Genomic DNA, 12,869 nt, shown 5'->3' with positions numbered 1-12,869 from the left:
GTATTTATTAGCTGCAGCTAGTACAGTGGTCTTAGAAGTCGTCAATGCAACGAGGTTCAAAAGAGACTGCCACTTAACTCCGTGGCGCACAGGTTTAAATACAGTACAACACAATGTAAAAAGCCAATTTCACAAGAGCATGAGCTATAGGCAAACGTTAGAAACAATGTTTTAAGACTAAGGCAACTCAAATTCCCGGTCTCATTTGTCACTCGACCTCTTAAGTAAATTACAAATGAATCCACATTATTCAGTTTACGAGCAAGGGAAACACACAGGTGTGTGTCGCAGGAGGACAGTCGTGAAACAGGAGAATGCAGGAGACATGTAGCGAAGGACAGCAGATAAGATAAACTAAAGGAAACAATGGTGTGAACCAACATGTTAGTCCGGACGGGGATTACTCAGCTCAGACAAGAATTAGTGTACTCGGCCAGACACTGACACTCACTAGTAAACATTAGCAGAGAAGCCACCTGACGCGCAAAGGCAGAAACGACAGAAAGACATCGCGATCGCCAAGCTGCCTGAGTGAGGGCAACATAAAATGGCGGCGGTCACAAAATGGAGGCTGAGTACGAACAAATTCGTAATTTTCAGAACCTCATGTCATGTTCATTGGTGCTCATAGATGTAGATGTTGACTGCCCCGACTATCAGTACTGTCGAGTAGTTCCTTCTTCATGAGGTGTAGCTGTCATCCGAGGAGTTAATTTCCACTCCTGGGTTGTAGACATCCTTCAGGTATGGGTTGATTTTTTTTCCTTGCTGAGTTTAGAGATATCTTTTTGTAATTTAGCAACCTTTTTGTCTCATTAGATAGTCTTAATTATTTGCAATTTCACTATTGATTTCTGCCAATTTGGAATTAAAAGACGCAATGGTAATGCTGGCTTTTAGGGCTCCTTCTGCCACTGTGATTTTAATGATGACCTTGTCTGCTAGACGTTTGGCTGTTTTGATGATCAGCATCAACAATTCCCCGGTACACTTCCAGGGACCATTTATCTTTAAATAGTTTATCCTCCAGGAATATTCTTGGAGTATTAGAGATGATGAGATTGTTAGGAGCTATATTGGCGTGCAGATATTCGGTCATTATGTCTCTGTGCATGATGATTTTCATGAGTTGTCTTTTCATTGTTGTGATGGTGTTCCAGTCACTACCTTGGCTACTGGATGAGGCTCCTCCATCCGCATCTAACAGAGAGGGTGTTCTAAGTATTTCAGAAACAAGGTTGTCACTGAACGACAAGCCTTGGTTATTCTCCATTGTTTGAAAAAGTTTTAGTGAAACCCAGAACAACAGGAGGGGGAGGGGAGGGGGGCGGTAGGTCCCACTGTGGGTAGGTCCCACGGCGCTTACTGACCCTGTGCCAATAGTCCCTGCTCCCCCGGAAACAGATGGGCCACCAGAGAATTTTCCTGGTGGTGAACACACCTGGCATGATCGTTGAATGCCAGGGTGGAGAAACTCAGCCTTTGGTGGCAGATGGATCACGAGCAGCAGTTGCACCCGGAGGTGGCACAGGGTCTCTCCTGGGAATGGGGAGAACCTTGACTCAATCAGTTCGCCACCTCCAAGCACACACAATCTCAGCACTTATGCACGTTGGGGCTTACAAGGTGTGTCTTGCTCGGACACCCGTTCCATCTTGAGTGTAACTCGGTACTCCTTTATGCCTTACCGCCAATACCACTCCTTCCCCGAGTTCTCAGGAAGATCAGCAACGACCAGGCCCAGTTCATCCTAGTGGCCCTGGATTGGGCATGGAGAGTATGGTATCCAAAATTCCTAGGCTTGAGCATGTGTCATCTAATCTGGCTACCCATCCGGGAGCACCTGCTGTCTCAGCTTCAGGACAGGGTTCTGAACCCGGCCCTTCACAATCTCCACCTTTGATCATGGAGATTCAGTGGAGGTAGGTCATTGTGGCAGCCAGACATCCTCAACAAAACTGTATACGCCTGATGGGTCAAATTTGTGGGCACCCACCAGATCAACCCCCTCCAGGCCACATTGTCCAACATTCTGTTGTTTTTTTGTCTCATCCCCAGCAAGGTTTTTCTCGGACACAATTAAAGAGTACCATTTGGCTCTTTCAACTTTTTTTTTACGGTGTCCGGATCAGCCCTCATTGTTTAAGGCCCCAATTATTATACTCTTTTTGAAAGATTTACATTTGTTTCCTCCCTGTCCCTTTGTCATGTCACAGTGGGACCTTAACTTGACCCATACATTTCTGATGTGCACTCCCTTTGAGCTACTTCACACCTGCTCCTTGCGTCTTCTCACCCTCAAGACAGTGATCCTCGCCGCCATAACATTTATATGGTGTGTGAGTGAGCTTCAGGCCCTCTGTGTCAACCCTTGTAAAAAATCTTCTCCTGAGACAGGCTGTGATACTGTTCCACATCAGTCCGAACGTCTCCTTACCGATGTTCTGTGCTCCGCCTAAACCTAAACCTGAGGAGCAGGAGAGGCTCACTGTATGGGCCCAAAGAGAACTTTCAGCTTTTATATTGGTTGTAGCAAAAAATACCAGGTGGACGATCAGGCCTTTGTGGGGTTCTCTGGAGCAAAAAAGCAAGGCTGTGCATAAGAAACCATCTCTCTCTGTCTTGTGCTCTGTTAAGCAGACCCTCCAGGATTTCGCGATTTCACAGTTTGCAGCGAAATCGGCACTTTTGTAAAAATGCCACGATTTTTACATAAGTGCCCGCGAAATCAGCACTTTTGTAGAAATCGCTGCATTTTTACAAAAGCTAATCCATGCCGCTATTTCCTGGGGGGTCTGGTTAAGATCTGCTACACATTATCTAAAAAGCAGCTTGCAGATGGACTGCGTGCTCATTGTACCAGGGCCATTGGCACGAGGAGTCCCTGTCTAGGATATTTGCCAGGCTTCTACATGGCCGTCCCTGCATGCATTCATGAAGCACTATTGTCTGAACATTCAGGTCTGCAGAGAGGGGTATTTTCCCCTCTCTATCCTGCAGGGCTTTCTGGTCGCAGTCTTGCCACTGACCCACCTTCAAATATGTGCTGCTTTGGTATCTTTTCGAAGGATGAGGAATCTGTGGTTAAAAGTCTCTATCAGAATAACTAGTTACTTACCGTCAGTAAAGCTTATTTTGGTAGAGACTCCAACCACAGATTCCTTATCAACGATCCCATCCTCCCCATTCCGTGGTTGAATTCTGTCTATTAATAAGATCCCAAGTCTAGGAATCCTCACACAGGTCACACCAATTTGCTTTTGGGGAATCTGTGTCCGGGGGCTTGGACCCATTCGAAACCAGCTGGCATCAGTGGACAGGAATTGAGCCTATATATGCTCTGCACCTCATTTCCCAAGCGGAACGGCATCAGCACGGAGCTCCATGGCGCCAGCTCCTGACGTGCAAAGGTACTGCTGAAAAGCTTCCAGATCTAGTCGGTCGCCTGGGGAATATTCAAAAGGTGAGGAATCTGCGTCTAGATAGAGGTTCTACCTGAAGAAGTGTTACTTAAGGAGCATATCCAGTGAGAAGGATTAAAGTTGAGGGGTATCAAGAAATTTTTTATGTTCTAATAATTTTGTCACAGTTTGATGGATCATCACTTAATTTGGCAAACACTGCTGTTTGGGTTATCAGGTTCATGGAGATCCATCAAAGGGAGAGGGAGAATTTAAAGGGGTAAACAAAGTGTTCATTTGCTAGTACTTTTGTTACTATTTGATGAATCGGCACAACATTTGGCTGACATTTAGACGTTTTTGCTTTCCTGTAGTTATGTAAAATCTGGAACAGATCCACTAAGGTTGAGTCAAAGTTAAATGGGGTCGTGGCATTTAAATTTAATTCCGCAAGAGGCAAAACTTCACATCAATCTCTTGGAATTGAAAGCAGTTTTCCTGGGTCTTCAAGCTTTTCTTCCCAGAATTCAGGGTTCATCGATCTTGGGGAGGACCAACAGCACTACGACGATGTTTTATCTTCGAAAGCAAGGTGGCACAAAATCAAAGCCCCTTTCTGCGCAGGCTCACAAAATTTGGACTTGGCTTCTTCGTCACAACATAGCTCTGCAAGTAGAGCATGTTACTGGGGTAGACAGCGCAAGAGCGGATTTGCTAAGTAGATCATCCGCCATTTGCCACGAGTGGGAACTGAATCAAGACCAACTAGATTGGATATTCCATCTATGGGGCAAACCAAATTTGGACTTGTTTGCAACTCAGAGCAACAAAAAGTGCAGACATTACGTAAGTAGATTCCCACAGAAAGGTTCAAGAGGGAATGCTCTTCATCTCCGATGGACAGGGATGTTTGCTTATGCTTTCCCTCCTTTTCCTCTAATTCCAAGGATATTGAGAAAGATGAGATCGGGACCTTGACAAATAATTCTAATAGCCCCAGCCTGGCCGAGGCAATTTTGGTACACAGAACTTCTCCAATTGTCAGGGGAGCCCAGTATACAGTTCCCGATAATCCAAACTCTGATTTCCATGAACAAGGGTCAAGTTCTTCACCCGCAATTGACCTCTCTAAAATTGTCAGCTTGCAACCTTTCGAGCATGAGTTTCAGTCACTAGATATTCCTCAGGAATGTCGTGAAATCCTGGCAAGTTCTACAGCAATGTCTACTAACAAGACATACATGGCAAAATGGAAAATATTCTGTAACTGGTGTCTTGCACATAAGATTCATCCTTTTACCTCCTCACCGGAACAAATACTTCCATATCTGCTTCAACTAGCCAGATCGGGACTTTCTCATTCTTCAATTAAAGTCCATTTGGAAGCAACATCCAGATACCGTAGATCTCCAGGATGTCAATCTCTTTGGTCTCAAAGGTTAATTAAAGAATTCCTAAAAGGCTTATTCAGGAAATGTCCTCCTATTAAACGTCCTCCGCCTCCTTGGCAGCTTAACATAGTCTTGTCACAGCTCACGAAAGCACCTTTTGAACCAATTCACAAAGCTGAGTTGCAATTTCTCTCATGGAAAGTAGCATTACTTCTTGCTCTCACATCAGCCAGGAGAGTCAGCGAAATTCAAGCTTTTTCAATTCAAGATCCCTTCATGCAATTCAGATCGGATAAGGTGCTGCTAAGAACTAATCCAAAATTTGTCCCTAAAATATCTTCTTCCTTTCATCTAAATGAACCAGTGATCCTGCCTACTTATTTCAAGAATCCTATCACTGCGGCAGAGAAAGCTCTTCATACTTTGGACATTGGGAGATGTCTTAAGTTTTACATTGAAAAGACAAAATCTTTTCGTAAATCAAATCAGTTGTTTATTGCTTACTCAGGACCTAGAAAAGGTTTGGCTCTTTCAAGATCCTCCATCTCTACTGGATTGCATCCGCCATTGTCTTCTGTCAAGAAAAAGCGGGAAAACCTCTGTGCACAAAAGTACGTGCTCATGATACACGGAAGATGGCAACTTCAACTGCATTGCAAGCAGGCGTATCGTTTCCAGACATATGCAGAGCAGCAACTTGGTCAAATGTCCATGCATTTACCAAACATTACTGTCTGGACACAGAATGGAAAGCAGATGCAGCAGTGGGACAAGCAGTTCTACGACACACTTTTTAAATAAGGTACATGTTTTTTAAATTTAGAATTACTTTTCTGTAATGTTGTTTATACACAAAGGTTTCTTAATGACAAAAGTTGTTACATATTTTTCTAAATGAGTCTTTTAAAAAAAAAAAAAAAAGAAGAAGAGAGAGAGCTTACAGCGCAGAGCCCTGAGACAAAGGGGGTCTTGTCTAGAAACGCTCTTAGAAAAGGACTGCTATCTATTCTGATACAAGCATGTGAATATATGAAAGATACAATACTGGAGAAAAAACTAGTTACTTAACTGTACACTATGGTTCTCCAGTATTATCTTTCATAGATTCACATGTGCTCGCCCACCTCCCCGTTTCTTCTAGGTAGACCACCTTTATCTCAGGTTTCTTACAAAGCTCACTCTTGGGCTGTTGGAAATCTGAGGTATGGTGGCTCTGCTGGGAATGGTGTAGGCTGGTGCTGGTAGCTGATTGGCTGTAGTTTGGACCACATAATGAGGAGAGGTTGCCTATTGTTTTACTACTCTATGGTTTCCAGGCAGTTTTTTCTTCTACTGCTATGGTTATTCTTTTACCGGGAGACTCCCACCATGACGACGGGGAAGATACAAGCATGTGAATCTATGAAAGATAATACTGGAGAACCATAGTGTACAGGTAAGTAACTAGTTTTATCTCCTACAGTGCAAGCACTGTTTAGGCTCGACCTAAAAACTGACATCGCAATAAAGGGACCTGCTCAGCTAATAGGGCCCGCCAACATGCCACAAACTATAAAAAAGAAAAATGCACATCTATCCCTCACACTTCCTCATCCATCACACTGCTAGGCGATGCACAATAATTGCTCTTTCTGATTTGATTTGTCAACTTGTAGAGCGCGCGAATGCCCGTGGGCGTCTTGGCGCCATGACAGATCCTCATCTCTTGGTAACGGTTTCTAGAGCTGTACAGAGAATAGCCATGTTTTTACTTCCTTTCTGAAGGATTCCAGAGATGGGCAAGTTTTTATGGCGAGGGGCAACTGATTCCAGGTTCGTGCTGCATGTACAAGGAAGCTTCTTCCACCCCAGTTAGCTCGTCTAAATCTGGGGACACTAATTAGCTTTAATTGGCCGGATCTGAGAAGGTTCATATATTTTTAAATGCGATCTCAAAAATTGTGATCCTGTTCCCTGAAGTGCCTTGTAGGTCAGGCAGAGTGATTTAAATGTCACCCTTTTTTTTCAATTGGCAGCCAATGTAGGGTTTTTAGTTTGTGACTGATTGGTTCAAACTTAGGTATGCCTAAACCCAGTCTGGCTGCTGCATTCTGCAGACGTTGTAATTTAGTTATGATTTTTGTCCTGGCTCCGGCATATAGACCATTTCCGTAATCCAGTCTTGACAAAGCTAAAGCTGTCACTACTTTCTTACGCGAATCCTGTGGTAGATAAGGCAGTATCTTTTTTATCATTTTTAAAATATACCAGAGTGTTGATGACAGCTTGCTGGCTTGGGCTTCAAAAGATAGATTGGTGTCAAGAATGACGCCCGGATTCCTCACTTTTTCTGATGAACTAGGGCATCTACCCAGGTCATTAGGCCACCAAGCGGGCGACCAGATGTTTGTGTCACCCCCTAATATCATCACCTCACTTTTGTCTCCATTAAGCTTTAGACAGTTTCTTTCCATCCATTGGCTAACCTGTATCATACATAATTGAAATTTTTCTGCTGTGTCCTCCACATCCTTGCTGATGTGGAGGTCATCACAAACAATGTGAAAGCACTTTCCACATATGCACAAAGCAAGGACAACACACTTCCAGCCACACTATGTAGCAGGCTCCCCTTATGGATAACACTTCAGTGCCACCCATAGGGATAGCAAGTGGTCTGCAAATGCCATAATTCAGCACAGAGGCTTCTCGGCTGCTTAGGCAAGACTATAGAGTGAAGGGCAAAGGATTCCCCCATCCTCACTGTTGGGCAAGACCGGGGCAGCATTAAGGGGAGGGTGAGGAGCAGGTCAAATGAAGCATCCCTGTAACTTTGCTGGAGTGGACAAGACTTATATTTTACACTCAGCATTTGTGGCAGGGCCCAGTTGTTTGTAACCACACCAGGCCCTGGCCAGTCATACGAGGGTATCGGGTGAAGGGCGTTTTTTGTTGTTGTTTGTTTTAAATCGAAGAGTAAGTGGGTTGGCCATGACCCACCTACTTATGCATAATACATTGTTATGCTCCTTCTTCCACCCCTCCCTCCCCACGTCCTCCTGATTTAGGCAAACATTGCTAAACCATGTGCACTAATTTTCACTGACATTGTCATTTTAAACAAGTTTAAACATCCGATTTATGTTTACCTTATTTTAATTTCAGAACATCTTGATGTAAGTAGTCCATAGTCCAATATGGGGGAATCAAAATGGCTCCCCACAGAAAATGTTTCACTGATTCTAGCCATGTCCCCTTTTTTGTGTTTGAGGCATTTTAATGTTGTATGCAAACATGAACTAAAATATACAGACCCCGTGCATGCTCATTGGCCACGTTGGGTTTTACTCATCAACTTTAAAGGCTGAAAAAATATACATCAAACCAGCAAAAGGCACCAGTTGGATCCTAGAACAGCATGGATGCCAGTTTGTTCATTTAATCAGATAGTTTTTGTGGCTAATGGTGCATATGTTGATTGCCATGTTAAAACAAAGGACTTATTATTTTAGCCGCCCTATTTGTAAAGTTCTCTTCTTCCCCCAACTAATGTGCAATATATTTTGCAGGATGAAAGCCTTAATGTGGTAGTGCATTTTTCCGAGGTTTGTCGCAAATTAGTCACAAGGGGGCACAGTTATTAATTTTGCACAAACTAGTTTCCTGTTGGTGTTCTGGCCCATTACAATACATGCATTTTGCACTCCGAGTGATAGCATATCATTCTCTTTATTTCCTGATTTACCAGTTCATGCTCACAAACTTTTGCTGGCCACTTTCCCTACATTTACATTTTTATGGTCTGACATGACAGCGCAGCTGTGGCCAAACAATGGTGTGAGCATCCTGAGAGGGGGGGTTTAGCTCCGCCCACATGTTTCAAACCAGGATAAAATGTTTTGATTGGAAAGAAGTTGTGTGCTTCCACCAAAAAGTTTTTGCTCTCCACACAGCAGTTTGTTTATTTTTCCAGCTGCCTGAGCTGGAATTTTCAGGGGCACCTACACGCCATTGTAGTGCTATTAACGTTTCTTAGAGAACTAGATAATTTATAGTGTTTTCCCTTGGCAGCAGCACAGATGGATGGAGGGCAGTTATTAACCTACACAAATGTTTAGGTCCAGCTTGACAGTGCAACTGTCACCTGACCGTTTATCCTACACCAATATCATTCTACAGTTATTTGCTTCCACACAGATACATTCCATTCCCATGTTATTTACTTGTAATTCTTCACATTACCGTACAGAATTCCTTTAAAGCCAGACGCTTTGGCATTCCCATTGGGTGGATGAGAAACACCTCCAGACCGAGGACACCGTGCTTTCTTTCGCCTCTTCTTGATTGGAGTCGCCAGTCATTTGCTTGAAAGGCTAACTATGTTCACATACAAATGAACTATGGTTGTGTTAATTGTTTGTATAGTTATGCATTCTTTCACATTTTGTTTCAGTGCAACTCTTACTGGTTATCGGTATAGTTCATGTGCTATTAATACGTTTCTTCATATTTTGCAATAATGCAACTCCTGGAAAAAATATTCTGCTGAGTTCCTCATCTAGCAAAATGTGTGTCTGGATTTGCATTAAAGCCCAATTTAAGGAAATGCATGAATAACTACAATGTCCATAAAGGACTGAGAATGAAATGTCAGACTACTTAAACCAGTATTTGCGATGGAACAAATTAACTAGAAATACTCGGCTGCTATGTATCTTGCCTCCTTAACAAGTTTTGATATCGGAGTTTGTACATATTAAAGTTGTTATTGTAAGAGTGCGTGATTGAGCTAGAGATGTGGCTTTATTCTCAGTTCTTTTCAATACAACACTGTCTCGTTACCTCTACGCTCCTTTATGTAAAGATGACTAGCAAAATAGAAAAGTTAGCTGAGCAGACTCTGGTAGCACGATGTGCCTTAATGATATGCTATTTCAATCTTAATCTAGGTTTACCAAGTAGAAGAAGAAATGCGTCAACTTCTGCGTGAAACAGCCCATAGCAAGAGGGCAATGGAGGAGAAAATCAAAAGGCTTACCAGTGCTTTAAGTGACATTCAGCAAGATCTCTGATGGAGATGAATTTATGATATAGAACTTCCATCAACACATGATATTGGGTGCTGGGATTCACTCAGCCAATCAGAAAGCTTAGAGTGTAGACACTAACAACTGTTTTCTGTTTGCATTCTAAGCTTAGTGGCAGGGACATGAAGCTGACATGGTTTTCTTGTCTACTGCCATTATAGTCTGGTATTGACTTACTGCTGGTTTTCATTAATTGCTCTCAATTGCCCTTTCCGTTATTATGAGCCATTGGTTTCAGGTCTGGCACATCATCGCACAGCAGGCAATTAACTAACAATAGTTTATAGCCTTCTAATACGTTAATCATCGTTAAAATGTAGTATTTCAAGAGCGATTTTGATTACATATATACACCTAGGGATATAAGGGCTCTAAGAACAATGTCAGAATTATAAGGCATGTCTTATTAAATGTTAACTTTGATTAATTGCGTAATGTGATCAGGGGCTTGAAAATTCAAATTGTTCTGTATAAATATGTACATATATGTGGGATAACCTGTGAAAAATAATTGTACAGTTCTAAATATGTTTTAACCAAGAATAATTCGATTTTTAATGTGGATATGTATTGATTGTTTTATAGTTATTTATTCAAACATGTACATTGGTATGTAACACCTATTTTATTTTCTTAATAAATTATTTGCCATTTGTCGTACTGCTCTTTGTGATTGTCACAAACTTCTTGTAGTACTGTAGCCAAAAACCTTAGTGGAGAGCTTTAGCACTTGACATGCCTGTATAAGCCAATCTGACACCTTTTGTAGGTTTCTTATGGCATCATGCCCATTAGTTTTATAATTGTTAATGTAGGAAAACATTTCATGGTACAGTACTAAATCAAATTGTAAGTCGAACGTGGATCCGAATGTTTCTACAACTTGACTCTTTTATTGCTAGAGGTGATAAAATGTGTGTATTTTTTATTTAGAGTGTTTATACCAAGGACATGTCTCGAGACATTAGTACCAATCAAAAAAGTGATGTTTGTTGCCTTGCTAGCACATATGCAACAGATAAGTGCTCACACGGTTTGAAAACATTGACAGTTTACATAGAGATTAAGTTCATTTTTGAGGGTGTGGGGGAGATAGTGCTAAACTGGTCTAGAGTACTCTTGGTGTGTAGTTTTTGTTAGCTTTTGTGTTTCGCCTTGCAGCAACATGATTTGCTTCACAGTGCTGTGGAAAAACAGAAGAGGGATGCCACAGAAAGGGAGAAGTAAGGCATAATGTCATGTTGTGCTGATTACTTATAAAGCACCTGCTTCATCCAGGCCACCTTAATGCACTGACGACAAGCTGTCTTCAACCTATATCGGTGATTTATGTGGTGTATAATGGTGAATAAAAGGTGTAATGGAGCGGGGTTTTATATACCTTAATTTTCTAGTATAATCAATAAATAACCTTCAACACTGGTCGTATGGAACTTTGATTGTCGACAAGGAGAGGTAAGGAGCCATCATCCACATCAGTCCAATAACACGTTAAATACTTTTTGTTCAGTCAATAAAAGAGTTCATGTGATTTAGAGTTTTACTTTCAATTCTTTTAGTTTTTCATTTTTTTTCTCCACTATTGAATCTTTCTTAGATTCACATGCTTGTATCTTCCCCTTCGTCATGGTGGGAGTCTGATGGTAAAAGAATAACCGTAGCAGTAAAAGAAAAAACTGCATAGAAAACCCATAGGGAAGTACATAGATTGGTAGCTTATCACCATTATTATGTGGTCCAAACACCAACCAATCAGCTGCCAGCCCTGAGATCACAATCCCCAGCAGAGCCACCATACCTCAGATTTCCAACCGCCATCGTGGGAGAAGGAGTCTCCCTGAGCTCTGCTCAGTGTATTGGTGAACTTTTGACCTAGCTTCAGTTTTGGATTGAGGTACTGTTTTTTCCTTTATTTCTTCTCCATGTCTGATAGCTCTAAGAAGAGGCTTTTCAGACTTTGCAAATCTTGTGGGAAGGCCAGATTATTTTCTGAGGACTCCCCACAAAGAATGCCTATATTGCCTTTACCCAAAGCACAACCCCAAGGAGTGCAAACACTGTCGCACTTTCTCAGCAAAAACCTTGGAAGACAGAGAAGCACGCTTGTTATTATGGCTTCAGAAAAAGAAGGCTACCTCAGACTCTGAGTCTGATGAAGGATCTAAAGGGCACTCCTCTTCTAAACATAAGAGGGAGTTGTCTGAGGAAAAAATGGATGTGAAGAAGCAAAGAACAGAAAGATCTAAAGCCAAAGTTTCATCGTCTTCTTCTTTGCCTCATATGCCCCATAAAAATCCTCCAGAGATGAAGGTACCGCCGTCGCTCTCATCAACGAAGACCAGGGTATCTTCTGTCATGACGAAGACGTCGACGACCTCGACGGCGACCACATCGTTGATTATGACCTTCTCGACGACGACCGCATCGTCAAGGACATGGACGACATTATCGACGACTAATGCACAAACCTCGTCGGCGACGATCCTAATAACGCCGTTGTCTCTCGTCAATGACGAGTTTCAAATCACCGGCGACTAGATCATCCATTACAATAAAAAGGTTTCCACCGTCGACGGGCTCGTTGACGAACAAGAAAACAGAAATCACCGCATGGACCAAGATATCACCGCTTCCTCCTTCCAAGTCACTGGATTTACAGGAGTCAGAAGATGAAGGGCAGTATGGAGTGGCTTATAGTCCCTCGCAACTCCAAATTAAAAGCCAAGATACAGACGAGGATGAGGTCCAGGAAGTTCAGGAAGAACAGTTGTTTAAAGATCGCCAAGTTCAATGTTCCAAAAGGTACGAATCATTCCAGCAAGCCTACGATTACAACGAGGAAGTAGAGGATAATGTCAGGGAAGACACAATAGCCGTGCCTGTCTCTTTAGTCTCCGACTTAAGACAGATGATTAACGATTATTATCGCCGTTTTCCAGATGCCAATACCCCTTGCTCCAGCAGCACAAGGGTTCCACAACAGGTGGTTCAGACTCCAGTGGTTCAACCCT

General features: G+C 42.4%; 1 protein-coding gene across 6 annotated transcripts in view; it reads left to right on the top strand.

Annotated features, from left to right (window-relative positions):
* The window catches only part of LRRCC1 (leucine rich repeat and coiled-coil centrosomal protein 1), a 481,085-nt gene extending 470,567 nt beyond the window's left edge, over window positions 1-10,518 (top strand). For 5 of the 6 annotated variants that reach the window (XM_078687090.1, XM_078687091.1, XM_078687088.1 and 2 more), the window contains one exon: window positions 9,721-9,985. In XM_078687090.1, coding sequence (XP_078543216.1) covers window positions 9,721-9,843 — 123 coding nt within the window. In that variant the 3' untranslated portion in view covers window positions 9,844-9,985. Of the gene's footprint in view, window positions 1-9,720 lie in introns of all 6 variants that reach the window. The other variant, XM_078687089.1, reaches the window with a different exon arrangement.
* The last annotated feature ends 2,351 nt before the right edge of the window (window positions 10,519-12,869 follow it).

Source organism: Lissotriton helveticus, chromosome 4_1 (assembly GCF_964261635.1).
Source record: "Lissotriton helveticus chromosome 4_1, aLisHel1.1, whole genome shotgun sequence".
NCBI lineage: Eukaryota > Metazoa > Chordata > Amphibia > Caudata > Salamandridae > Lissotriton > Lissotriton helveticus.
Note: the sequence above shows the minus strand (reverse complement) of the source record. Positions and strands in the feature narration are given on the sequence as shown.